The sequence below is a fragment of the Vombatus ursinus genome, unplaced genomic scaffold, assembly GCF_900497805.2.
Source record: "Vombatus ursinus unplaced genomic scaffold, bare-nosed wombat genome assembly UNPS02009205.1, whole genome shotgun sequence".
NCBI lineage: Eukaryota > Metazoa > Chordata > Mammalia > Diprotodontia > Vombatidae > Vombatus > Vombatus ursinus.
In genome coordinates, this window is record NW_020948983.1 from 54,397,317 (window position 1) to 54,425,261 (window position 27,945).

Here is a 27,945-nt window from a genome sequence, read left to right on the forward strand (position 1 = left end):
AGGGGGCTATCCCAGGATGAACCCCTCCCTCCGCCCCCCAGGCCCTTTTATTCAACTCCTTTCCCCAGCCCAACTCCTTGCTATGGTATTCAACCCATTGGGAAAAGGTTGGATGGACCTGGCAAGGAGGGGCAGTGTTGCTGTTTATAGCTTGTTCCATTGGAGTTGCTCTGTTGGGTTTGATTTCAGTCTTCCTGATTCTTCCCTTCTGTAAAGTGTACATTACCAAGTTCCTTGTTTTTTTATATATATATAAATATATATATATATATATATATATATACAAACTGTACTCTTTTTGCCTTTGTACATTCAGGCAGGAAGAGAAAATAAATCTTTTTAAGAGACAATCACAAACCTGTGAGGGCTGCTGGTTATTTCTCCCAAGTGTGTGCCACAGAGCTGCACTCAGCTACTAGTGTTCCCCAAACTGTTTCACCACACACACACTTCCATGTTTGGATCCTTACCCCTCCTCTCCTCCCATTTTGATTCGTGTTCACAGCCTCCTCTTATGGTTGGTGACAGGCTATGTATCTGGTACCCTCCAAAGCTTTGGGCGGGTCAGTGCAGATGTTCACCTTTTCCTACCCCCCCCCAAATTTCTCCCACCTTCTTCACAACCTCTCCTTTTTTCACCTTTATACCCCCAACCCCCAAGGTGCTGTGGGGCATTTGGGTACTTGGGTACATCCCGACTCCAAGGTTGTGACAGTGGAGATTAATCTATGATAAAGCTGTCCAGCTAACTGGGAACTACAATTTGGACTCCAAAACCTATCCAAAATTTAGGCTCGTAAACTTTTGGGGATGAATAAGGAGCTCTTTGTCTACTGACTCCTGCCCTGATACAAATGTCTAGCCCTAGGGCGACTCTGTGATCACTGCAGCCCAAAGAATAACTTACCTGCTGTAGATGTCTCTTTGTGAACAATCTCAGGTCTGCTATGAAGAGCAACTGAAGGTTGTGAATAGTGATTAGTCAACAATTAACGCCACAGGGCAGTGGGCCAATCTAAAGTTTAGGCTCAAGTGAGCCCATTTCCCAAGCTCTTGTTTTTTCCTCTACGGTTATTTATCATTCTCCCTTACTCCTAGTTTACCATGATATAGAATTGAAGTTGATTTTTAAAATACTGAATAAAGCTTTGTGACCCTGTTCATAATTTTAAAAACAAGTGAGTTTAATGTCATCTCTTCCTCCAAGAGAGGGGGAAAAAATTTTTTTTTTCCAAAAATTGCTTATTTAAGTGGCCCTTGGTTGATTTTTTTTTTTTTTGAGTCAGTGGCCCTCACAGGGAAAAAAAAGTTCCCCATTCTTGCCTTAAAAGGATTGCTTTACCTAGTGTACAAAGTTCCATTATCTAGGCCTGTCTATGAGGAGCCACCAGAAGAGGGCAGCAAACTCCTGAGAATCGTCTTTATCTAGCCCACTTCTGCCTCTGTCTTCTTGGGAAAGAGAGGACCTAGGATTTGGGTCATTGCTCCAAATCCTGCCCAACCTTAGTGGTACTGACTCCTGCTCCCTTCCCCCATTTTCCTTATTTCGGTATTACAGCCCTACTTTTCCTTTGTACGAGGTTTAAGTTTAGCTTCTCAGTCAACATTCACCAGTCTTCTCTAGTCTCTTGGTACTGCCCACCCTATAGCCACTACCCCAGAGTTTCTTTGGATGAATTTGCTCAGCACCAGCCAGCCCTGTGCCTCCCTAAGTCAAAGCAAATGGCTTCAAGGCCATTCCTGTTCTGGCAGTATACCTCTGGGCAGTTGTACATAATGAGCATCAGGCCCAGAAAACAGAGGAAAATGAGCTATGGAAAGGAGAAATGTCAGTCGGGTAAGAACGTGAAATATCTCAATCTCAAGCTAGATATTATACAACAGCACCTAGCAGAAGACCTCGGCCTAGCTTGGGGCATTGGAGAAGTTGGGGGTGGGGTGGAATGTTCATACTGTTCTTGGGAAAGCAGAAGCATTACCAAAGGAAGATCAGGAATCCCAGTAGAGGGAAAAAAAGGGGCTGCAAATTAGAAATTAAAATGGAGACTAGGAACCAGGAGAAGAAGCCTTCTACTTTAAGGACATTTTTAGACCTTTTCTTTTGAAGATTTTTAAGCAGTATTGGCAGGTCATTCAGGCTTTGCCTAAAGCTAATCCTTTAGGCATTAATCCCCATAGGGCAAGCCAGGTATTCAGAGCCTTTTCCCACAGGGTCACCTCAAGTTATGCCAGAGCTGCTGTGTATATACAGGTCTCTCCAGGGTACCACTGGTAGTGTATTTTGGACCCTTAATCTCCTGGGACTGAGAACATAAATGGGACCCTGGAGACCCTAGGCTCTGAGGACAAGCCCTCCTTCCTCTTGGCCAGCTCTTGCAGAGGAACCGTTACTGTTTGCAGGGTAGTAAACCATGCACTCAACCCTGGTCCTCCCAGCCAGCTAGAGGTTCTTCATTGTTCCAGTCCACCCTCTGACCTTACTTTAAGCAGAAGTATTAAAAGAGCCACTATTAATCAGTAGCACGTCACATTGGCAGGGGAAAGAGAAGAGAAAGCAACCACAACTTTAAACCAGTTTATTGACACAGTAACACAACACACTCTTACCACCCCCCTCCCCAAAAGGACCGACCCAGTTCACCAGCTTGGATGGGTCAGACCAGCTCCCTGCTCACTTACTCTCTTCCCCTTCTCCCCAACAACAAGCTGTTAAGTGAAAACAAGGGTGCAGGCCACTTCTCTGCCACTTACTCTCTTCTACTTCCCACCTTTCCCAGACTGGGTAGGGCAGACAACTATAGTCTGACTCCGCTGTGGGGAATGGGAGTGGGGGAGGGGCAGAGAAGTATGTCACTTCATCCGAAGTATCACCCAGCCCCAATGAATAGTTTTTCCCTACTCCCAGGCTGTGAGTTGCTTTCTCAGCTCTCCAAGCCTAGGAAGGAAACATTGGGATCCCAGGCCAGCAGCCAGGAGTGGAAACCCCTGCTGCTGGCAAAAGAACTGAGAGCCAAGAAGCCTGGGCCCTAAATACAAATCCTGGTGGTAGGAGGGAACTTGAATGCCCCTTTATCAAATGCAGTGGGAACACTGAACAAAGACTGCTTAACCAAAAGCCAGGATAGCACTAAGCCGTAAAAGAAGGGTCAAACCAGAGACTGGTGTTGCTTATTCCAAGGCAAATGTATATACCATATGGAAAGGGGACTGTAATGAAGTGTCATTTAAAAAAAAAAACAACTTAGCTACATCTCAAGGGATATGTCGGGGGCCACTCCCCAAGGGGCCCCAGAAGTGATGGGCTGAGAACAAAGAAAGATACACAAACCTTTAAAACGAGAAAGAAAGCCCAAAAGCAGGGGAACTAGAGCCTTGCAGTGATGCCCACCAGCCCTCCATGTGGCTTGCCCCTGTGCCTGGACAGCCACTTGCTCTCCTCTAGGCTAGGGTACACCACACAACGCAGTTTAAGAAGCTTCTAATGCCAGTTCATAAACATCTTCATTTACTATTGGTGATTACATGTGGATAATATGTTTATACTGTTCTTTATGGAAAACACATTTCAACGAGTCAACTCCGAGAACACAATTAGGAGACCCTCACTTTGAGCCCTACAGCATCCTTCCCTGGGCAGCATGGAGCCCCCTCCACCCCAGGGCTGCCTGTCCCTCCCCTAGTCCCCTGCTGTGGCTCCTGGTCAAAGTGGCCTCCGCCATTGCATCTAGTCCTCGTCAGATGAGTTCTGGTCCAGGGGGTAAACCATGAACATCACGTCTGGCCTCGAGGGGACACAAGGATGGCCTGGACGCACAATCTCAAAGCCCAGAAAGCTGAAGGTCTTCAGAAGTGGAGCTGCAAAAACAGAGCACAGGGGACCCCAGTGAGGGATCAGAATGGGATCTCCTCTCCCATCTCCCTCCTTATCCCCACCCACGCCCACACCAAAGACTGAAGATAAAATGTCCAAAACGGAACAGCACTCATGTCTTTCTGGTACAGCACACCAGGATCTTCCTCCAGGCTTTTCAAAACCCAGGGTTTCTAGGACTCCCCAACAGCAACTAGAACCCTAACCCTCCCAGTTAGCCACCACTTAATCCCCCCTTACATCCCTGAAGCCCATTGGGAACTAGGTTTTTGGGTCCACTTTGGCTGCTCACCTCTGTCCTCCCGGCCCTTCCTGAAGCAGATGAAGACATAGTTCACTTTCATCTTCTCTTCAGCAAACTCCAGCAGTGCTAACAATCTGCAGTGGATGGTGCCCAGAGGGTATTAGTCTTGGCCAAAGGCCCACACTTCCTAGGACCCACTAAAGCCTTCGAGTTTTCATCCTGGTGAGCTATGGAGGTTCTAGGGAAGGGCTCCTGTTTTAAGGACCCTAGGGACTCTTATTCAGGAAGCTCAGCTTCAGCTTCTGAAGTACAGTGGGGAAGAGTGAATGTGAGATGGGAGTCAGGAAGGAAGGCCCCGGTTCAAATCCCACTTCTGCCATGACATGAATGAGTCTCAGTTTTCTCATCTTTGAAAGAGAAATGGTACCTACCTACTGGGCTCTTGTTAGGATCAAATGAGATTATGTATTTGAAGTGCTTTAGCAACATGAAAGCACTGTATAAATGTCTGCCTATTATAAGTAAAGAAAGACTTGGTTGAATCTTTGTTGATAAATGAGAGCCCTTCACTTTGAAGTAAAATCAGCAGCTCTGGAGATGAAGTTCAGCAGACACAGCTCGAGCATCTTAGGAGGGTGATGTGAGGCCATGAGGAGCCCGAAAAGGTGTTTCTTAAGGGCTGTGCAAAAAGCAATTCCCTGGGACTGTCTTGAACAGCTTGGAGATTGCAGGAAACTTAGCTACCCCAGCTCCAGTCCACTGGATCTACTCAATGTTTCTGAGCAGTACTGTCCACTTATCAACATAACAGACAACTCAGGTAGGGGATTTGGCAGGGATCTGGTTAATGTGATAAGTATCTCCTTTAATTATAACCTGCAACAAGGCCCACGTTACTGGATAAAGATAACCTGTGGTAAATAACACAGACGGTAAATACTGAGGGAAGAGGGCTAGCCCCAGACACACAGGCTTTCCTTGGACAACTAATTCCCACCTAACCCGAAGTGCGTCACCTTCAAGGAGCAGCAGGAAAGCCACTCACTCCTTACCCTTCTTTGCTCCCATCAGCTAATAACCCATCTGGGATTTCCACAAACAGGCTCTGGCTGGACAGGACTGCGTCCCAGGAAGAGACCTTCACCTCAGTGACCTCATACTGGAAGTGGACAATGTGAGGCTTCCCATCGTGTACTGGGAGGTCCTGGGTCACAGTGAGCTTCTCGTCCTAGAAGGGACATCAGGAAACAGGGAAAGGTAGCTGCTATCCTAGGCCACAGTATCCTTCCTCCGTCTTCTACAGCAAATATTTACAAAGAGATCATCTTGGCCTAATCTTAAGTAGAACAGCCAATACAAGGGTTAGTTTGAAAGAAGAGCTGTGCCCAATTCAAATGAAGCAGTTGCTCAGTCCCTCAGTCTAACCAATAGCTTCCCATTGGGGAGAAAGAGCTAGAAACCTTTGAGGGAGCCACCACAGCAGGATGATGGGGCTGGAGTACAAGACTTGGGCCCCATCTCTCCCGTGGTGTTTTCAGGACGCTCCTGACCTAAGGCTCACAGCAGAATGGGACCGAGGATCCACAAGACTGCTAAAGAGAAGGTGCTATGACTAAGCTCTTCCAGAGATCCCCCAGACCCGTGCTATCACCTAGCCTGCCCCTGATGAGAACACCTTTCAATCTTCCAATCTCATGCTCAGAAAATAGCCAAACATGACCCTAGGCTTCAGTCACTGAAGGAGGGAGCCTAAAGCTAATACATTAGTTCAGCTCACCAAACTCTCGAAAATGGGACAGTACTAAAGTAGGTATCTAAGCCCAGGAAATGAAAGGGCTGTGAAGAACGTCTCACTCAGATCTTTGCAATGGAAACACCAGACTGTCCAAGGCAAAGAATAACAGAAAACTACAAGTTCCCCTGGATTTGTCTCCATTTTGGCTGACCTGGAGTCACTTTGGTTGACTGGGCCTGTAGCCGTTTTGCAGCCTGTCAGATCCCTCCCTCAGCCCTGGTTTTCTTTCAGGAAAAGTAGGCGGATAAGTTCCTAGAAGGCACTTATCTCTCCTCATCTCACAACCAGTCCTTCATACTCCATTTCTAAAGTGTTGGCTAGTAAACACTGGAAAGATGGCATTGAGCACTAGGCCTCTGAATGAGCAAGATGTGCACAGGATTTGAAAGTGAACAAGGCTGGAAAAGGCTTTTAAGGAAGCCCATCTAATAACCTCCCACTTTTAGAAAACTCCTTACAACTGAACTGACCCAACACAAATTCTCCCTAGCCTCAGGTCAATATTCCTACCTCTGTGGCAGCCAACATACTCGACTTAGCCACCAACTACCATGAAAGTTAACTCCTTCCTTGCCTAATTCAGTGCTGATGTAAAGAAATAGACTTGGTCGATGCGGTTCCAGCCCTCAAAAGAATTTATAACTTTGCTGATAGCATGACAATAGCACAGCAGAGTTCGGCAGCCCCTGGACCCAATCCCAATCCATTTCCCCACAGACTCCCTTACCTTATATATTAGAGCTGAGAGAGAAGGATCCCTGCCGCCCCCTCGCCCACCGGGGATCTTCGACAGTGGGTGAGGGGCATCAGGAGCACCACAGAGGCCCTGGAACAATGTGCCTGCAGCACTGAAGCTGGGGACAGTTACTCAAAGGTAAAATATTACTGGAAAAGAGAAGAGGTGGAGAGAGAATTGAGGTTAGCTTAAAGATTTACCTGACACCCTGACCTACTGTTATCCAACCCCTGAAAATGATTCTCTCATATTTAAAATTTTAAGTCAAACTAAACCATTGTCTTCATTGCTTCACCCCTGGTTGCCAGCCCTACTTCCGTTTTCTTGGGGGGGGGGTGGACTTGAGGAAGCCAGCCTTCCGGTGGAGGAGAAGGGAGGCCCCACGAAAGCCTGGAACACTGCCAAGAGAGACTGGCTGGAGATGCCTGACCAGAAGAGCTCACATCTCTGATAAACAAACATCTACAAATAGATTTCTCAAAGGGGCAGCCAGCTTTCAAGAGGAACTCGATCCTGCTTCTTACATGGCAGACACAGAACTGAAGATGGCAGGCCCAGCATGCCCAAGAAAGAAGGGATTACAACCCCCCCGACCTGTGTTATTATCCAACACAGGCCACAAAGGTAATGGCAGCTCCCTGCTGAAGTTAAGAGGAATATGGGATCACAAGAAAACAGGAACCAAAGCCATATTCTTAAGAGCTAAGTATTTATTACCAAGCCCCCTCACCTAAACCAGAGGAATGGGAGGTAAGATAAATCACTTGTCCAAATCACTCATAAGTCCAAAAGCCAAATCAAAACTAAGAGCTGAATTTACAGCCTAACTTCTCCACACAAGCCATCTGATGCATCACCAAGGTTTTCTACAAGGACCTGGGTTCAGTCTTTTTCCTCTACCAAATTCTGGCTGAGATATGCAATAATGGTGGAATGAAGGATGACTATAGGGGTGTTGGTGGAGTCCAATCAAGCTTAAGATGAAGACACCCCCCCCCACACACACACACAAACTCTTAGATTAAAAGACATAGTTTAGTATAATGGAAATATTGGAAACTTAGAATCAGGAGATCTTGGTTCAAATCCTGACTCTGTAACTTAAAAGCTGTGTGATTATGGTTGTTACTTAACTTTTCTGCAATTTAGTTTCCCCATTTGTAAAACAAGATATTAATAAAGACTTGCACCACCTACTTCATGGTTATTATGAGAAAGTAGCTTTATAAACATTAAGGCACAAGTTTAATGGGAGTTATTAAAGGGTAGCTAAATAGGAAGGAAGGAATGCAGTATGTCAGTTCACAGGCTTATCAAAAGCAGAAAAAGCCTGGAGGAGCCTCTCTTAATGACATGCAGAGGGTACATCCAAGACTCCTGATGAAACGGACCCAGAATGAGACCAGTTGCTTTTTTCACGGCCAGCTGGATGACTCCTTCCATCAACAGCTTACCTCAAAGCCAGTTGTTGTCAAGTCAGGCACAGGCAAGAGGCAGACCAGGTCCTCCTATACACATATGTGCCACCTGACCACTGGTCTGTCTGTCCTCCTGTACCCCTGATACCCATTCCCTAAGCACAAGGGCCTCCAGGGGAAGCAGTTATAGATAGAAGACTATGACATGAAAATGCTAAGCAATTCAAGGGAAGAAAGTTTTCTCATAGTGCCTTCTGCCTCACTTGAAATTGCACGATACAGTCAGGCCTTTGCGTTAGTTCCACATTCTGGAAATGGTTCCTCAGTTCCCAACACAACAAGTTTTGGTGGAATCCCCAAGTAAGGAGTGACTTTTTCTTGCTATCACTACCAGCAGGGCCACATCCCGACTTGACCTGAGAAAATAGGGGACCAAATCCTAACTGAAGGGCAGAGGATATCTGGGAAACATAATTAGAAAAGGTACTAGACCAACAGATATCAAGGAACAAAAGGCAACTTGCAATATTAGCCACTCTCCAGGAAATTATCCTTCATTCAGACCAAACCCCAACCCAGAATACAGCATAACCTACCCAGGCCAGAAAAGACATGGCAAAGCACTTTGCTACAGACTGTTCTCAAGAACATAGCTATTTTCTCTTGATGTCACTGGGGTAATGTGATTCCTTCCAAGTGGAGCCACTTTTAAGGGACAAAATAATAGAATGATTATCCTGCTCTGGCAGGAAAAAATAAGACAGCCTAGTGCAGTGGGCACAAAGCCGGATTTGGAATCAGAGGATCTCAATTCAAACCCCACCTAGGCCCTGTGGGACTGAGCAGCCACTGGACCTCTCTGGTTTGACTAAAATGAAAAGATTGGACTAGATGACATCTAAGAATCTCCTTACCCTTAAATCTATGACCTAAGATAGGCTTTTCCCCCAAAACAATGAGCCCCCACAATGTATGATCATTTGCCATTCCTAAGGAACCACTTCTCATGGCATGTAGGTTTATCTGTCCCACTCTAGAGAAAGCAACTGATGTTGGCAACCTGGATTAGGGAGTATATATATATTCAGATATTATTCAGAAGAGGCCCAAGATTATGGAGTTCTTTGTAGAATTCAAGCTGGAAGAAATCTAAGATCATGAAGTTTCATCCCCTAACTTTACAGATGAAAAAACAGAGGCCCAGAGAGGTAACATGAAACTTGTCCAGATTCCCACCTTCAAGAGACTGTTTCTCAAAAATCTTTGAGAAGGTAATCTGTATCAACAGCATTATAGTTTTAAAACTGGAAGGGACCCCAAAGGTCAGCTACTCCAATCCCCTTATTTTACAGATGAGTAAACTCAGACCAAAAGAATCATCCCAGATATCTTGCCTGTTCCCTCCAAATCACAGAAACCCTTTCCTGAGCCAGCCTGAATGGCATGGGCCCCACCACCTCACAGGCTCAGCTACAAGGTTTGGTTCTCAGTATTCAGAAGTTTGATTGACAAATGATGGTAACAATAGGGTCAGTAGAAGAAAGAACCTTTTTAGGTTCAATAGTCCCTTTGTCCTTTAGTTTTATGAATTCTCTACTCTTCAACTAAAGGTAAGTTTAGTGATAACAAGTCATTTAATTCACTTCTCTTACTGCAACTTGAAGATGGCTGAGAACTATCCCAGAGATTCTTCTCTCCTTCCCCATAGTCTACACAAGCTTCACATCTCTCCAGAAAGCCAACCTGGAAAAAACCATTGCAGGCCCCCACACCAAAGCCATTTCCAGTCTCCTAAGAGAAACTGCTATGGTTTTGGATGAACTACAAAATGAAGGATCACAATTAATCAATAATTAAGTCTTTTTCATTATATAATATATCTGCAGTTTCTCTCCCCCACCACCACCTGTGAACTGCTTCTCTTTCAAAAACTATTTTCATTTCTAAAATAGACTTGTGTTGTAATTAAATTTCTTAGCAGAACAGAAATTTAAGGTCATGAAGGCACCCCACAATCCTTTTTTCTGCCACAATTAACTATAGTGTTGAAAAGTAGATTCACTGTTTATGATGGTGGGATTGGGTAAGGCAGTATTCCTATATAGACAAGAGGACTTCTGTAGCATAAATTGTGACTCCTGAATACAGGAATGCTGTCCTTCACAAAACCCATACCTGGTTAGATTTCACACAGGGTGAGTTCTGCTTCTAACTGGCCTAAAAGTTCAGCCTTTTCCAATCCCCACTTACATCCTGCTTGCTCCACTGTGAGGCTTTTAATCTTTACCACAGAAAGGGTGATTTGAGAGGCTCAAATCATGAGATCAGGGGGATTAAAGGCCAAATTTATCAGCCTAAACTTAAACCCCCAGTTGAGCCCACCATGTTTTTGGAGGCACCATTAAGACAAAACAAAAAGCCTCTGGAAATGGGCATCAGGAGGCATCTGGAACTCAACAAGTCAACCTGGAAGGAAGTTGGGAGATGACAGTCCATTGGTTACCAGCCTTTTATTTTCCCAGTTACAGTTGGCTGTATCCTGAGAAATACTCCTTGGAAATGCTACTCTGGTACCACATGCTTTTATTCAAAATGTGTCTGCACAGTCCTCTGAGGAGCACAGGTTATGCTATTTTATAGCCTAGCTACAGAAACTGACCTTATTTAATGCATTCCTGGGGAAAGTCACGTATAAATCATATTTGTGCAATTCAAATCGTGTTGTATTTAAAATGCTCTAAGAGTTTGCTATTTAAACACAGTCACATAGTGAATCACTCTTAATAAAGCAAAGAATCCTTTGTTACATGAAAGATCAACCCCTAAATTTACTTTATGTTAGCCTAAATTTTTATATCTGTTTTGCTTAAAGCAAGGTGTACCCAACACATAAGGCCATAAACAGTATTAGTGGTGTGACAGTGTCATGATACAGAATTCATTCTAGAGCTAACTTCTATTCAGCCATGTCTCAAAGAGTACAATACTCAGTGCCAAATGCCCAATGATTTGCTCTTTATTATTCCACATTTGGAACATTATTTTTCTTGGGTAAAGCAGTACCTGTTCTTTTGAGGTTTCCATTACCTGCCACAGGAGGGCTGGATGACCCTGGCAGTCAGATGCCATGTCAAATGGAAAAAAGGAATACATCATCATTCCTGGTATTGTTCATTCTCCAGAATCTCTTGGGTATATGGCTCCCACACACCCATATCCCTGGGATCTATCACAATGGCTTTCCTCCATGTTTCAAGGTTCCCTTCATTTAGGCTACTTTTATATTGAGACCAGGCTTGCCTCCTCCAATCACTGGTCCTGAGACAAAAGACAAACATATCTAATGTTGCCATCCAGCCCAGCAAAGAGTAACAGAATGAAGGGGAGAGATGGAGAATGTGACTGCTACTGCTAGGAAAGGGGCACACAATTAAAGTGTTTTTTGCCAATTTCCCTTGCAAATGAGAAAGGGTCCTTGGGCAGAAGCCAAGCCTAAGTCATTTCACCAAAGCTACTCTGTTCCAAAGAAGCCTGCATGCTAAGCACTGTTGTGGAGGAAAACTATGACATCACTCCCAGAGCAATCACAGCTCCACAGCAAAACTAGGGTTTGATTCTCTCTGTGAAATCTATTTGTGGTGACAGCTAAAGAAGGATTTCTGTGCATCACTAACTAGACCTTGCTCCTGAGAAGGGTTATTTCCCTGGAGAAAGAAATGCTCCTTATTGAAGCTGCTTGCTATTCCACATCTGTTGCTAAAGGTAGTCACAAATATTGCCAAAGGATAACAGGTACTTAAGTAATTAGGACCTCAAAGAGGAATTTGATTTCACTTGATCCCAGGATCCACTAACTGTGGTTTACTGTGACACAAGCAACACAAGCTCTTGGCCCCAACCTCCTTTCCCAGGTCCCTGGATGGAATTACTTCATTGTTTACATAGCACCGAAGGCCTAGAAGATTTTTTTTTAAAGGTAGCTATATTTCATACAAACCTTTTATCATTCTGTTGCTAAGAGAAAATTTTTACATGGCCTGTTCCTATCTAGTAACATTTCACACCCACCTACTTGACAATTTCTGGACTATACCTTTCAAAAAGACTTCAGAACCTTTTGAACCATGGAACCAACTTCAGAGCAGCTTAAGAAGGTATGAATTACTGTTGTGGTTTTTAAAGAAATACAAATTAATAATATCTACCCCACCCCCATCCCACTCCCCTTTATATATTACTGAGCAGCTCTCAGAAGCTAAATTTGGATTCATTGGCAGAGTGGGCAATGCTATTAATAACTCTCAGAGTTTTCTGAAGTGCACCTCCAATTTGGGGGGCTTCTTGACAGTTCCAGGATTGACTCTCAAAGGGATGACCTTGAAGGCAGACATTAAAAGACCAAAGTTCCTGCTTCCAGCAAGGCTGCAGTGCCAGAAAAAAAGGGGAAACTTCCCCTTTTTTAGAAGGCAGAAATTCTAGTTCCCAGGAAGCCATTCAGTGAAGATTTTTTGTCAGGCAATTGATTTGGCCGTATCCCTCCCTCCCTCCAAAGGCCACACAAAACAATTTAACAAGGTTCCTACCAGGACAAGACTTCCTTGTACAGATAGAGAAACTTGGGAACTTTCACAAACAAATCACAACTAGTCTCTTCATGCGCTCACCCCACGTGATAAATATAACTGTCATCTAAACCAAACTTACTCTGTCTACCAGATACCAAGTCCTCTATATTCAAGAAAGACTCCTAACCTGATGCAACAACAAATTTGCTCATTTAAATTACATCCAAAAAGCACACAACAGGCACTTAATAAATGTTTGTTGGATTATATTATGTACCTATGCCTCTTCCCCTCTAAGAACAGGAATTATGACATTTCATAAGCACCAATCAGACAGGAAAGGAAAAGGAAAAGTCTTGTTTTCAAAACATAACACAGGCTGCCCTGCAACTTCTTCCAGGAAACCTAACCTCCACCTCCTGGGTTTTTCACAGGGCCAGGTCAGCCAGAAATCCCATCCCTCCCCACCCCCAATGAGAATTCAACTCCCAGCCAGCGCTCTCAGTGGATACCAAACACCAAGAACACAGACTAGGAAGAATATCCGGCTCTTATCGGAATCCCTGGTTTGTACTCTATTAGAATTCCTTTTAGAAAGAAAGGGGTGGGCCAGAGAATACTTGTAGAAAAGCTACAGAAATATAATTGTCATAATTCAGAGCAGTGAGACACCCTCTTCTCACACATACACACACCTAACTCCTAGGTGACAGTGGTTGAGCCTAATCTAAACATCTAAATTTAGGCTCTTGTTTAGCCCCCCCAGGCTCATTGTCTTTCATATATCTAGCCTCTTAGATCACAAATACCATCAGCAAACAACATCAGAAGGGTCCTTAAATATATCCTATCCTGACAGATAAAGCAACTGAGGGCCAGAAAGACAATTTGCCCAAGGTCATAAAAGTAATGACAGAACACTGAGCATGAGGCCTTAGATAGTTCCTCACGTAATGCTTTCCTACAGTTCTCACCTTGGAACAGCTCAGTCTCTCACCAGTCTAGAGAGTTAGTGAAGGGCCCAAAAAGGCCACGATCTCCCAGCCTTCACTAAAACACTGCCCTCAACACCTAAGGTTCAACACATAGGAAAGCTGGCCAGCCAGATCCTAAACAGGACTAGAGCCTTGTAGGTTGCCCCACTTCCTTCCATCCCTGGAGAAGAGGTCACTTGGACTTTTTGCTTTTTCACACTGGCAAGCCAGCTCAGCCTCCACCACCCTTTAGAAGTGTCCTGGGTCCTCAGAGCCTTGCAGGGTTCCCCTACTTCCCTTCATCCCTAGAGGGGGCAGCTTCCCCTCCCCCCCCTTTTCACCTTCTGCTTCTCTCACATTAACACACGAACAGTCTCCACCATCCTTTAGAGAGATGTTCCAGGTCCTTAACTGGCCATCAAGCCTCCCTTCAGCCTCTCTGAGAATATGGATGAAGAGATGAAAGCCAAAGGGATGGATAAAGAGAGGTCAGAAAGAAGCTGAAGAACAAAACAATAGAATAGGTATGTAAGCAGGAGGCTAGGGGCAGCTGATGGGACAAAATGGTCTGAAAACCAACCAGGAAACTGACAAGCTTTGTTTCTTCAGGTGGCAAGGAAATGGGTGGGAGTGGGCTCTAGGCTGGGAGGCTGAATGAAAATAGGGGGGAAGGTAGCTAAAATATCTAAAGAAAGGTTGGAGAGATGTTTTTGTACATCATTCTGAAAAGGAACTAGAAGGAACAAATAAGTCCTGAAGAAGAAGAAAGAACTCTTGAATAGTGTGGGAGACCTGCTGCAGGTGAAGCAACCTAAAATACAACAGGAACAAAAGACTATCAGGGAGCAAAGGGTTGAGACCAACTAAGAAGTCTAGGGGATCAGACCAAAGTGGTAGAAAATGTGAAATAGGGGCAGTGTGGATATGGAAAGGTCAGAACCAGTTTGAGTGGGGAACAGTGCAAAGATCCGGGTTGAGAAAGGGGTTAGGTAAATTAAGGCCTGATTTAAATGAAGAAATTAAGTCCAGTTTGAGAGGTCAGCTCAAATCTAATATAAAATGGACTTTGGGGGACTGAATCTGTTTGAGGAAGAATAAAGCCCAGTTGAAAGCTTGACTTCTGAGGCCTATTCTAGAGGCAAACTGGGAAAGTAACAAGTTTGATTTTGGGTAGAAAATACCAGGTTTAGGGGTGCAACAGGAATCCTTTAAGGGAGGAGATTTGGGCCAAGATGGCAAATGGGTCAAGTTTAGTGTGGAAAGGGGCAACCAGAGTCCAGTTTATGTAGAACTAAGGAGCTATGACCTAGGATGGGTAAGACCCAAATTACCTGGTCTATTTGGGCCTAATTTTAAGATTTTTGCTATACATGTTGGGGAGGAGGTCAGGGAGAAACAGGGAGTCTAATTTAGGTAGAAGCTTCTATAAGCCAGGTTTGGGGAAAGAATGGCACATTACTTTAGGAAAATTGGGTTTGGTTTAGTGAAAAAACTAGGATCTAATTTTGAAAAAGTAGAATGGGGGTAAGGCATTAAGAGTTTAGTTGTTAGAGGACCCTACTTGAAGGGACCCAGTATTGGAGAGAGGAGAACAGAAGGTAGATCCTGATTGGAGGGCTGGTATCAAGCTGGGGTGAAGTTTATAGGAAAAGAGCTGTAGGTATGGGGATCATATGCAAGGGAGAGAGGTGGACAATGGAAGTGAAATAGCCCAGTATAAGAATGGTTGGTCTCAATTAGAAAAGGCAACAGCTTGGGAGAAGGAATGGGGGAGCAAGACAGGGTCTAGCTCACTTGAAAGAATGAATGGGTAAAATGCGATCCAATGTTAAGAGCTAGGGATAGAACCTAGTTTAGAGGGAGAAGGGACATAGGGCACCATAGAAGGAAGAAGAGAATACAAGGACAGAACCAACTTTAAGGGGGGTCGAATTTAGGGGGAGGAAAAGAGGATCAAGGCCCGGTTAGGGAAAGGCCTGTTTGGTGTTTTCCATTTGTGTGTGTAGTTTTGTTTTGTTTTGTTTTTGGTGGGGAAAGGAGGCAGGGATGGGGACCTGTTAAGAGGCAGGAAAGGATAGAGCCGTGCAGTCCTTAAGGGAGGGATGGAACTAATGGGGGGGGGAATTTAGGCAGGAAAGCTAGAAATACAGGAAGAGAATAGCTTTAGAATGAGAAAGGAGAAGAGTGGAAACCCTCGGTGGGAAGATGGGGCCTAGTTTTGGGAGGAGGGGAGAATGGGGCCCAATTTAATGGTTAGAAATAGACGGGATGTGCCTGGTTGCGAGAGATGATGCCTAATTGGGGAAGGGGAGTGAGATGAGCCGGGTCTGGGGTGACCCACGGAGGAAGGAGAGGGGTTAGAGGCTTAGGAGGGAGAGATCCAGTTGGGGGAAGGGAAATGGATGGGGCCGATTTGCAGGAGGAGGGGGGAGGAGGGAGGGCGCAGGAAGGGGGGAGGGGGAGGGATAGGGCCTGGTCGGAGGGGAGGGGAGCGAAAGGGACTGGGCCGTCGGAGGGCTGCAAGGACTTAGGGGGCGGCGAGCCGGGGCCAGGCCCGTTACCTGTCCTGGGTGTTTATCATCCTCGGCTGCTATGCTCAGGGTGAGAGGAGGAGGTGGCGCCTATGCCGCTGCCGCTGCCGATGCCGCTGCCGCCGCCGCCGCCGCCGCCGCCGCTGCCACCGCCGCTGGGAGGGGGGAGTGGGTGGAGGAGTAGGTAGGTGAGCGAGAGTGGGTCAGGCGCGGGGCCAGTCACTGCGGGCTAAAGTCCCTTTAGAGGCCTCGGGCCGAAAACTCCTGCTGCCTCAGCGAGTGCCTCCCTCCAACTGACCCTCCCCGGCCGCCACCGCCACCACCGCCGCTGCTGCAACCGCCCCGCCCCCGAGCCTCCTAATCTGCATAGCCCCACCCCCGCTCCCGCCGCGCGGTGTCCTGGGAAACTGGGGCCCCACAACAAAGGGCAAAGCACCACCCCTCTGCGCGCAGGCGCAGCAGAGATCGGCGGATCGGGGCTTCCCCCCTTGACGCGCCGGTGGCGCACCTCAGCTTTGGGTCGGGAGAGGCCCGAGGGAGGTGGTGTAATTTTGTTTCTGTTTCTGTTTCTGTTTCCTGAAGAAACCATTGGCACCACCCCCATCGCCACGAGACCTGGGTTTTATACGTCGTGTCCTGGGGGTCAGGCTGCAGGGGATGGAAGGACGGTCTAAAAAAAACTGACCCCCGGGAGACCAACGCTGCGGGCCGAGAGCCCTCCTCCCGCCACCCCGGACCCCGGGCCACCGTCAGGGCGTGCCCCAGAATGTCCGCACCGGGAGGCCATCCACCGACCCCACCCCCACCTTCGTCCCCCTCTTTGTACAGACGAGGAAACTGAGGCCCCGAGAGACTTGACTTGTCCAGGCTAATGAGTAGCCGAACTAGGATTCGAACCCAGGTCTTCTGACTGTCGGTCCACTCCAGGTCATAATCACTGCCCATCACACGCCACTCCAAATCAGTCACTTCATTTCCTAATCCCTCCACATCAGTCACCACAATTACCCCAGATCACAATTGTCTGAAGTCATAATTGCCTTAGATTAAAAGTCACAGCAAATCATAATCACCTCACGTCATAATTGTCCAAGGTCACAATTACTCCCTTTCACAAACAATCTAGGTTTTTGAAGGGGTAGGGGAAGGTGAAAATGGTTAGAGGTGCCTACCCAGGTTTTTCCTAGGGCTAAAGCACTTGTTAGTCTTTTCAAAGAAGACCAATGACATCATGGGGTGATGTCTTGACTTCAGAGTGAATTGGATTTAAGTGAGGCACAACTGTGCAAAGCCCCACTCTCTCTTCCAGAGTCATTGAAGTCCAGTGGCAAGACGAGAGTGGCAATGGCCCAGGATGCAATGGATGACCTTGGCATCTTCAATGTCTGACCAAGCTCTAAGCTCCCCACCTGTTTGGGCTGTTGGAACAAATTGTCTTCATCTGCCCATTCCACCAGGTAAAGTCTTCACATGCATGGGGTAGACATCCCCCTAACTCTTGAAGGGATTTGAAGCCTGTCAGTTACCCTCAATCTAGTCTAGCAGGTCTGTCAACTGTTTACTGGGGAGTGGCTGCTGTTCAGGCTACAGCTTCTTGGAGCCACAGGTAAGGGTTGGGTGAAGGTGGACACCAAAGGTGGATGAGCAACCCTGAAAGGACTCTGCAAGCCCTCTCACCAGTGATGCTAGCCCTCCCTGAACACCTCATACACTCCAGCTAAAGCAGTAAATCACACCAGAGTATTAGTAAAGTTTACAGAGCAGGGCACGGCAGGGCTTGGCTCATCCAAAACACTGGGCTCCCTCAAAAATTATTTCTAGCCTCCCTTCTAACCTGCCCCAGCCTGCACTTCAAAGTTCAAACTAGCTGAGTTGTCAGGGATGAACTTTGTATCAGGACAGTGAAGCTGGTTGGACCCTTGAGTCTGTCAGTCTTGCTCATTGTCAATAGTGTGACATGGAAAAGCACTAAATTTGGAGGCAGATCTCAGCTCTGCTACTTTCTACCTCCCTAAAAATCACTTCTGTGCCTTGGTTTCCCCAGTTGTAATATGGCAGGGATAAACAGGGTATTGTAGTGAATAGGGAGCTGGCTTTGGAGTAAAGAAGACCTAGGTTCAAGTGTTGCCTCAGTCATACTATCTGACCCTGTGTAATCAGTTAATCTCTTGAGCTTTAGTCAGCTCCCTAAGACTATAAATTGCTGAGTCTATATTGGTGGAGGGAGTTTCCACACAAGGAGGTCCTCACATTTTACATGGATGAAGTCACAGATCTGGACAAAAAGGAAAAAACGAAGAAACTTAGAAGATCTCTAAGGTCTGTAAGAATTCTATATCTTATGACTTAAGTCCTGCGCATCCAACCCCCTGGGCCTGAATGACCCAAGTGCATGAGGATTCCCAAGGTAATCCCATAACTAACTAAGAAAGTAACTAACCATCCTCAAGGACTCAATCTCTGTGTTTTCAGGCAGTCTAGTCAAGAAACATTTATAAGGAACTTACTATGAGGGATACAAAAGCAGTTTGAGATGGTTGCTCCCTTGAAGGGAAGACATTTCCTACTGTGAAGTAATTAAGAAACAATATCAGAATGTATATAGTGCACAATTACTGTATAGTAGCAAATATAAGTACTGTAAAAGGTCTGGGAGGTTCCTGGCCTTTTGCCAAAGGTAGGACAGAGACACTTCATATGTCATTTTTTCTGGGTAAAAATGGAACCCAAGAAATCAGAAAAGGAAAAACCAAGAGAAACCAAGGGTACCCAAGGGCAAAGGAAGTCACTGGATGTTGCTTGGAGTAGCAGACCATTTGAGTTTTTCTCACAGTCCAAGTCTGTGTCTAGAAAATTTGAAACCTGGCCTTAGGGGGAAGTAGGACAGTTTCCAAAGGGTAAGAGATGGGGATTAGAGAGTGTTATCCACTTCTCAGGGGCCCCATAATAGGGACATAAGTGGTCTAGAATGCTCCCCTTTGCCACCTAGAAAGTGATTAGCTAGCTGCTTGCTTGGAGTCCAGTCTAATTCCTCTGCTACTACTCTCCTTGATTATGAAAGCAGGATCAGGAAGTAGCTTGGCTTTCAGAAGTGGCCAGATTCCTGGGGAACCCCACCCCCAGGACGGGAAGTGTCCCAAACGTTGTGGGGCAGGAAGCCTTGGAATTGAGAGTATATATTTTTGGGGTAGGGGAGAAGGTGTTCCGGTTCTGGCTAGACCATTATTTCAGTCCAAAAGGAAAAACAAAAGCTGTGGTTCCCACCAGTCTCCCAGCCCTAGGAAGCTGAAAAGTAGGCTGGAGATTCCTTTGTATTCTCTTGAGAATAGTATTTCCCATTAATGAGCCAGCCCCTTCCCCTCCTACCACGTTGGTCTTCTCTGGAGAAGGGAGATGAGGCCTCTGTACTACAAGGTTCTTGTCTCAGTTTTGCTGCTGTTGCAGCTTCAGGACTAGGAGTTCCTTCCCCTCACTCGAGGCCAAGGATTCCCAGACTTCGATCCAGAGAGCACCAAAGCAGTCACGCTTCCCCTATCTATAGATTCTCAAGAAAGGGGGATGGGAAGGCATTATATATCCCAGAGGGAAAGCATATGTAGGGAAGAAATGAGGAAGAAGGGAAACTGCCAGCTGCCAAGAATTGAATGCACAGAATCCAAGAAACAGAAGTGAAACTGACCGTAGCCATAAGATGGAAGGAAGGGAGGACAATCTGTGAAAATGGTCAGCCTGAAGGTTAGCCAAGGGGTAGGTCTAGCTGACTGAGAGTGGAGGGAAGCCAACAGTCAAAGCCCATTCTCCTCCCCAAAACTAGTCCAGAACAGTTGGCCCAGTGCCCACTCTCTGATCTGCCGCATTGTTCTTCATTTCCTCCTCTGGCAAGAGTTGAGGTGGGAGGAGGGGAAGTCATAGAAAGAGGGGGCAGAAGTAGGTGGGGTAGAGCCTGGACTTCAGTGTGGGTTGTGGGGGAGGAGCCCAGGAGTCGTTCCCACGACCTACTGCCCTTCCTGCTGCCCCAGGGCCATTATGGAAAGAGCTCTCAGAAATATCCATCCAAGGTCTGTGTGTGTTTATGATGTACTTGCCCTGGATTGGCTGTAGAGATGGAGCTAAAGCCCTTTGGAGAATGGTGGAATGGTGTCTAGGCTGCTTTCCTACTGGACTTCATCACCCACTCCATCCCCTGGTACCTCAAACTATAGGGCACCAGGAATAATCCACATCAGGTATATAACCAGGAGAGAGGACATTGATACTATCAAGAGGTTTAGATTAAAGTCAAAGGATTAGATCTAGAAAGCACCTTTGAGAGGTCCTCACTTAACTGGTGGAAAAGCTGAGGCCAAGGGATGTGAAATGACCTGCCTAATGTCACACATTATTCGATTCAAACACAGGCCCTCTGGCTCCAAATCTGCTATATCATAATGCCTCCATAGCCAATAGCATTGATTCCAACTAAGCTGACCGATCTACTTCATTGATCAGGAGCCTTCTGATATCAGAAATGTTCATAACTATGAGATCTTTTGCCAACAGGATGCTAGCTTTCTTTCTTTTAAATAGGTAAAATTATCCCAGTTTTGTAAATGAAACAAGGGAATGACTTGTTCAAGGTCACATTCATCAAGTCGGAGGTTCTTGACCAGGACTTCACAAAATGCCAAGAAGTCTGAAGATTTCAGAAAGTCTATGAACTTAGATGGGAAAACAGTTACTTCTTTACTTTTACAAATCTCTTACTGACATTTAGCATTTCCTAAAGTTATTTCTTCCTAAAGAATTTTTTAAAAAATTCTGAGACGGGGACAGTGACACAAAAAAGGGTAAGAACACCTATGGCAAAGGTGGCAAAGGAAGGACAAGAACCCTTGTCTCTTCCTCGTGTAGCGCTCTTTTCATTTCGCCATATCGAATTATAAAGATGCATAGTTGGTGATCTCAGCCGAGCCCCATTTTTGTTTTACCTTTTTAAATTTTTAATTAATTAATTTTTAGTTTTCAGCATTCACCTCCTTAAGCTTTTGAGTTCCCAATTTTCTCCCCCTCTCTCCCCTCCCAAAGACAGTGTGCAATCTGATTTAGGCTCTACATATACATTCCTATTAAACATTTTCACATTAGTCATGCTGTAAAGAAGAATTGGAACCTATAGGAGGAACCACAAGAAAGAAGAAACAAAACAGAAGGAAAAAAAAGAGCAAATAGTATGCTTTGATCTGCATCCAGATTCCCCAGTTCCCTCTCTGAATGTGGATAGCACTTTTACTATGAGTCCCCTGGAGATGTCTTAGATCCTCACATTGCTGAGAAGAACTAAGTCTATCAAAGTTAGTCATCGCACAACATGGCTGTTACTGTGTACAAGGTTCTCCTGGTTCTGCTCCCTGCACTCAGCATCAGGCCATCCAAGTGTTTCCAGGTTTTTCTGAAGTCTGCTTGCTCATCATTTCTTATAGCACAATAGCATTCCATTACATTCATATATCACAACTTGTTCAGCCATTCCGCAATTGATGGGCATCCCCTCAATTTCCAATTCTTTGCCACCGTAAAAAGAGTTGCTATAAATATTTTTGTACATGTGGGTCTTTTCCCCATTTTTATGATCTCTTTGGGATACTATACAGCCCTAGAAGTGGTATGGCTTGGTCAAAGGGTATGCACAGTTTTATAGCCCTTTGGGCATGGTTCCAAATTGTTCTCCAAAATGGTTGGATCAGTTCACAACTCCACCAGCAATGCATTAGTGTTCCAATTTTCCTACATCTTCTTCAACATTTATCATTTTCCTGTTTTGTCATGTTAGTCGATCTGAGAGGCGTGATATGGTATCTCAGTCGTTTTGATTTGCATTTCTCTGATCAATAGTGATTTAGAGTGCTGAGTCCCCTTCTAATCTGTGCTCCTGGTTGAAGGTATCTAGGACTTGTCTGAGGATCTTTATCTTTCAGTCTTTTTCAAACTCCCTCTACCCTCCAACCCCAACCAAAAGAGATCTTGCCCTCCTCTAAGCTCTCTTCTATACCACGATTAATATTTATCATATCATACATGCCTGGAGCTTAATAAATATTTGTTGAATGTCATCTCTTTAATCCAGTACCCACTTGAGACAGAATTTCCTCATCTGTAAAATGAGGGGTTGGACTAGGAAGCCTCTGAGATTCCTTCCAACTCTAAATCCTATACTCATTCCTACTTTTTGCTGGAAGAAGTTATACCACAGAAATACTACTCAGATGCCACATAGAGGTGATTGTTAGTTCTCAAAAGGTTATGCCCACAAAGCACATGTTCTCTCAAAGGCTCTGCCCTATTAGAAAGGTCTTTAATATGGTCTTAACACTGAATAGTTTGTACTTTCTGAGGTAAGTGTGGTGAATTTGGCCACTAGGTAGTGAATTCTTTGGCCTTGGCAACAGAGAAAATAGAAAGTGACCCTTAGACTCTACAACCCCTTTTTACTTCCACAGTGACAGTAAGTAAACCCGAGAGCAGCAGAATCATAGTTTTTAGTCTATAATCATTCATTGTTCGTACTCTACAAGTATGATCTTTGCATTAACCAGTCAGTCTACATGCCACTCGACTAGGTTCTCAAAGTGGGCGATACTGGCCCCTTAGGGGTGCTGGAATGATCCAGGGGGGTGGAAATAGCCTTGGATGCAATTGGAGGGCATTGAATAAAAATAAGGAGGTGGTGGAAGCATAAGGAAAGAAGAGAAGATTTTGAAAAACTGTACATGTTTCATCTGTTGTGTAACAGAGTTAAAGTCATAGTGATTACATTATTTTCCAAATAAACACACAAAATGCAAGTTACAACTCATCAGTGGTCAAGTCCTCTGACAGGTCTTAAACAAGCAAGTGTTGGCAGGTGAGTGTGTTGTGCATTGTCAGGAAGTCCAGCATGCATCGGTAGGAATATGTGCATGTAATGACTTGTTTACAGTATGATACTATATGGTTACATGATTATTGCATCATCAGAATTTCAGTGCAGGAAAAAACCTACAAATTTACAATCAATAAGATGTGTTATTTTAAAACAAAAATTCATATTTTTTGAAGTAATGCAAAAAAAATTTTAAAAACCATTAAAGGGTTAAAGAAAGTAGATTGGGGGGGGGGGCATTGGGTAATTTCTTTAAAGGGGGCCAGTAGGCCAAATAAGTTTGAGAACCTCTGCAGTGAAGGAGCTAAATCTTGTGAATATTGACTTATAAATGAAACCAGAAGATATAAAAAAGTTAGTTAACCTAAAGGGGTGGCTCACAAGTTCTCCTTAGTCAAATAAGAGGTTATGGTTGCTAAAAAGTAACAAAAAATTTCATGGTCATCTCTCATAGCAATACTCACGGCTAAGTATAACCAAAAGGACTACCATGAAGATAATCAAAGCTTATGGGCCGATATTTGTTATAGAGGATGAAGAGGTAGGAAATTCTAAGAATTCAAGACTCTAAAATGAAATCAATATATACTTTCATACTGAGTAACTTTGATGCAAAGATGGGCATAAAAGAGAACAGAAAAAAATATGCTAGAAAATATGGGTTAGGATCAAGAAATGAAAGGGACTAAAGGCTCTCATGCCTGTATATCATGAATACTTCAAGGAATAACTGATTATGGAAAATGCCAAATATCACTAAAAATTAAGTTAACTACATCTTTTTAATTAATTTTTGATAGTTTTTTTACATCACTTTCATTTTAAAATATATCCCTATCTCCACCCCCTATCCAGTAAGCCAGCCCTTACAGCAAATTAAAAAGAAAGGGGGGAAAAGCAACTGAGCAAAACTAACCAACACATCAAAATCTGATGAGTATATGCATGGTTTCACAACTGTAGTCGTCCACCTCTGTAAAGAAGGGAGAATGAAGGTGCATTTTCTCATTTCATCTCTGGGACCTAAGCATGGTCAACATAATTACACAGCATTTAGTTTACAATTTTATTCTTGCTTCCCATTCACATTGTTGTAGTCTTTGTGTACATTATTTTCCTGGTTCTATTTATTTGATGTTACATTAGTTCATATCAATCTTCTCATGTTTCTCTAAGGGCTTCTTATTCATTGGCTATTGGCTTGTTAGAGCAAAGGTATAGATCAATACCAAATTAGAAAGAATAAAAATAATACATGTAGCATGAAAATAACACAGTTCCAACTTGATCCATTTAAACGAGCTGAAGCAGAGAGATAATGTGGCACAATGGATGGTCAACTCTGGCGTCAAAACAATGCAGGTACGACAACTACCTCTGACAATGTGTCACCATAGACAGATTTCTAAGACAGTGCCCAGGGTAACAATTTTCAGTGGAGTTGTCCATATCGATGAGAGGAGGAATTTACACAACGATGAAATTATAGATTCAGACATCTCCACACACACACACACTTAAATTAAAGTCAGAAAATTGAGACATGGATAAAAGAACGGACATCAGAAATTATTTGCTATGTAAAGCACTTCTCACAATGAAGAGGCCAAAAGAGCCTAGAAACTGCCTCTCCCAATTATTAGGTGCCTACTATGTGTCAGGCACTGTGCTAGGCACCAGGGGTACAAATATAGCAATGAAATAGTCCCTGCCTTTAAGAAGCTTACATTTTGTTCTGTGTTAAGCCAGTAAAAACACTTGCATCTCTTGCCAGGCAGAGTAAAATGTCAGCCATGTGCAACATCAACTTAGAATATAAACTCATTTGCAAACTTTTATAGAGCAGAATGTGTGATGATGAGCTCTTTCATTTTATAGAACAGCAAGAAGCACTAGAAGAAAAAAAAGAGAAAAAGGAGCTCCAGTTATGTCATGATGATAATGAAAGCATTTAAAGATAAAACTAGAAGCACAGTATATTCATCGGTAGTCTGTTTATGGAAGACTAGCCCTGCCCTGGACAGTCCTAAGTGTCATAGAAGTTGTGTTAGGGCTGAATGTCTTAGCTTCGCTTTCACCCCAGTTATCATCTCAGCACGCTTTAAGCCTACTTACACAAAACCACCTTCAGAAGGTCCATCTTGTGGCAAGGTACACCTGGACATGCTTTCAGCACAGCACTGGCTTCCCAAGGCCTGTTGATAACACAGAATTTAAAGCTGAAAATCACAGAGTCCATCACATACTTTAACAAAAATTATCTATGACCCATACCTGAAAAAAAAAGTCCCTACAACATCCTGGACACATAGTCATATAGCTTTTGCTTAAAGACCCCAAAGAGGGTCTACCTCCTGAAGGAACTCATTCCACTTTTGGAGATAGCTGTATAGGTAACTATTAGAAAATACACACACATACATACAAAAATAACAAAAATACAGCTAAATTTTTGCAGCACTTTAGGGTATGCAGAGTAATTTCCATATATTAACACATTTGATTTTCACAAAACCCTGTAAGCTAAGTATTACAGGTATTGTTATCATTTTACAGAAGAGGAAACAGGTTTAGAGAGGTTAAGTGACTTGTCCATTGTCCTACAGCTAGCAATTTCATGGAAAAGATTCAAACCTAGCTGGACTTCACGTGAAGTAGAAGAAAGAAGATGAAGTGTTCTTTCCAGTATAGACGTATATACTTTCCAGGATGGAAGTAGACAAGCCCAGAAATCTGTGAAGATGTCTGCAACAAGTTATTTTCTCTATTATCAACAATGGAATGCACATTTGGGTTAAAATATGATGGTTCCTAATATTCTGCATAAGGAGACAGAAATGATGCTAAAGCAAACAAAGACAGGAAGAACAACTAGACCAAACCAAGTATGTACAGAGGAGGTCCACACTGTAGACAATTTTTAGGGGAGTTGGGATCAATTTCTTAAGATTTAGGAGAGAGGAAAATAGCAAACAATTAGGAAAAAAATCACAATTACAGCTGTTGGGATGACAACAATAAGTGATATCCCTGCTCATTTCTATAAAATATAAGAATAATTTATACACATATTGAGGGCATTCTTAAGAAAAACATGACAAGGAAATAGTCAAGCTTTTCCAAATGATATTCCATAGTAGAACATATCTTTACAGGTACACAATTGACTGAAAGATAAAGAGAATGCAAGATTACACTATACTTTTTGTTATAAAAACACATTTGATTCAGAACAAAATATGTTTACAGGCTCTCTCCTATGCATGCATGTTAAGATCATAAAAAATTTCCTTGATTGATGCAACAGCTGTCATTTTGTTCAGCAGTCTTATTATTATTATTATTATTAATTATTAATATCAAGTGAGGCATACAATGGGGAGGTTTACGCTCACTATGACTAAAAAGTGACATCCAAAATAAAGTTCTGCTACTGTTCTTTGCTATATCCTCAGGAACCCACCAACTACTATTGCCCCATCTGACCTCATCATACTTTATATTTCTCATATATAATTACTCTATTAAAATTTGTATTATATGTTATCTCCCCCAACAGCTTGTAAGCCCCTTGTGGGCAAGGAATGTTGTTTTATACACGCACGCGCAAACACACACACACACACAGCACCTACCAGTACATTTTATATCGCAACACCCACTTTCCTGAATCTCCATATGCTTACTCTAGTTCCTACTGTTTGGCAGCTCAGGTCTTTCCCTTAATGGTTTACTAAGACACTGGCTAGCACATAACATCAAAACAACCTGTAGGTACATAGAGCATTCCAGGTCTTTCATCAAAGGGCCTCACCAGTTTAAATGGGGAAAGGAGTAAGAAGGGGAAAAGAAACTGGTTTTTCTCTGTGAGGTGGGGGTGTGGGTATTATTTTGTGTGTGTGTGTGTCTGCCAATTATGCCCACCAAACTTTGGAGAAAGGAAAAGGAATAGAATGAATATTGTGTATATGTACATTTGGAAAGAGAGACCATATAAAGAACATTCTGTCTTTACTCAACAGTAAAATAAATCAAACATTGACCAAACACCTCCTATGTGCCTAGTCCTTCACGGGGAGGGTAAGAAAAAGAGTAGAAGATATTCAAATGGAATCATAAAAAGTTAATGCTACAAGACACTTTAAAGATCATCTAGTCCAGGGGTGTCAATGTCAAAACACATAGCCCATTAGCCACATGCAGCCCACATCACTCCAAAGTACAGCCTGAATCAGATTAAAATTAACAAAATAAAAATACAATAAAACGTAGATAATGCCATATTTAAAAACTATGTCAATATGCAGCCCCCAGAGAGCTTTATGTAGGGATTAGTGGGGCCCTTTTCTATTTGAATTTGATGCCACTGATCTAGTCCAAGCTCCTTATTCTACAAATGAAGAACCTGAAGACCTAAGAAGTGAAGGGACTTGTGCATAGTTACATAGGTCATTAGTGGTCACATTCATGACTAGAACTCAGGTGCCTTACTTCCCACTGTTGCTCTCTTTCCATTTTACCACACTCCCTCAAGGTGATTAACAACCCATTTAAGGAGATAAGATGTGAGCATAGGAAAAGTATAAATTGGATTGGGTAAATATCTGGATTTATCCCAGGTCCAAGAGAGAGTTAAAAATTGAGCTCTACCTGAAGAAAAGAGGGATTAAATTGAATGATTGTCCTAAGGGACCTATACAAGTTTCCAGTTCACACTCCCTCCTTTTTATTTATTTATTTTTTTTGACTAGGCAATGGGGTTAAGTGACTTGCCCAGGGTCACACAACTAGTAAGTGTCAAGTATCTGAGGCTGAATTTGAACTCAGGGACCTGATTTCAGGGCCAATGCTCTACCCACTGCGCCACCTAACTGCCTCTCTCTTTTTCTTTTAAAAATGTATTCCAGGTTCAG

At 43.9% G+C, this 27,945-nt stretch overlaps 1 protein-coding gene across 1 annotated transcript; it reads right to left on the reverse strand.

Annotated features, from left to right (window-relative positions):
• Positions 1-2,561: 2,561 nt before the first annotated feature.
• On the reverse strand, positions 2,562-16,455 carry OAZ2 (ornithine decarboxylase antizyme 2). Its single transcript, XM_027851802.1, is given in 6 exon segments — positions 2,562-3,855; positions 4,164-4,249; positions 5,168-5,343; positions 6,638-6,718; positions 6,720-6,795; positions 16,165-16,455. Coding segments are annotated over 6 exon segments (570 nt in total). The 5' UTR covers positions 16,185-16,455; the 3' UTR covers positions 2,562-3,724.
• Positions 16,456-27,945: the final 11,490 nt, after the last annotated feature.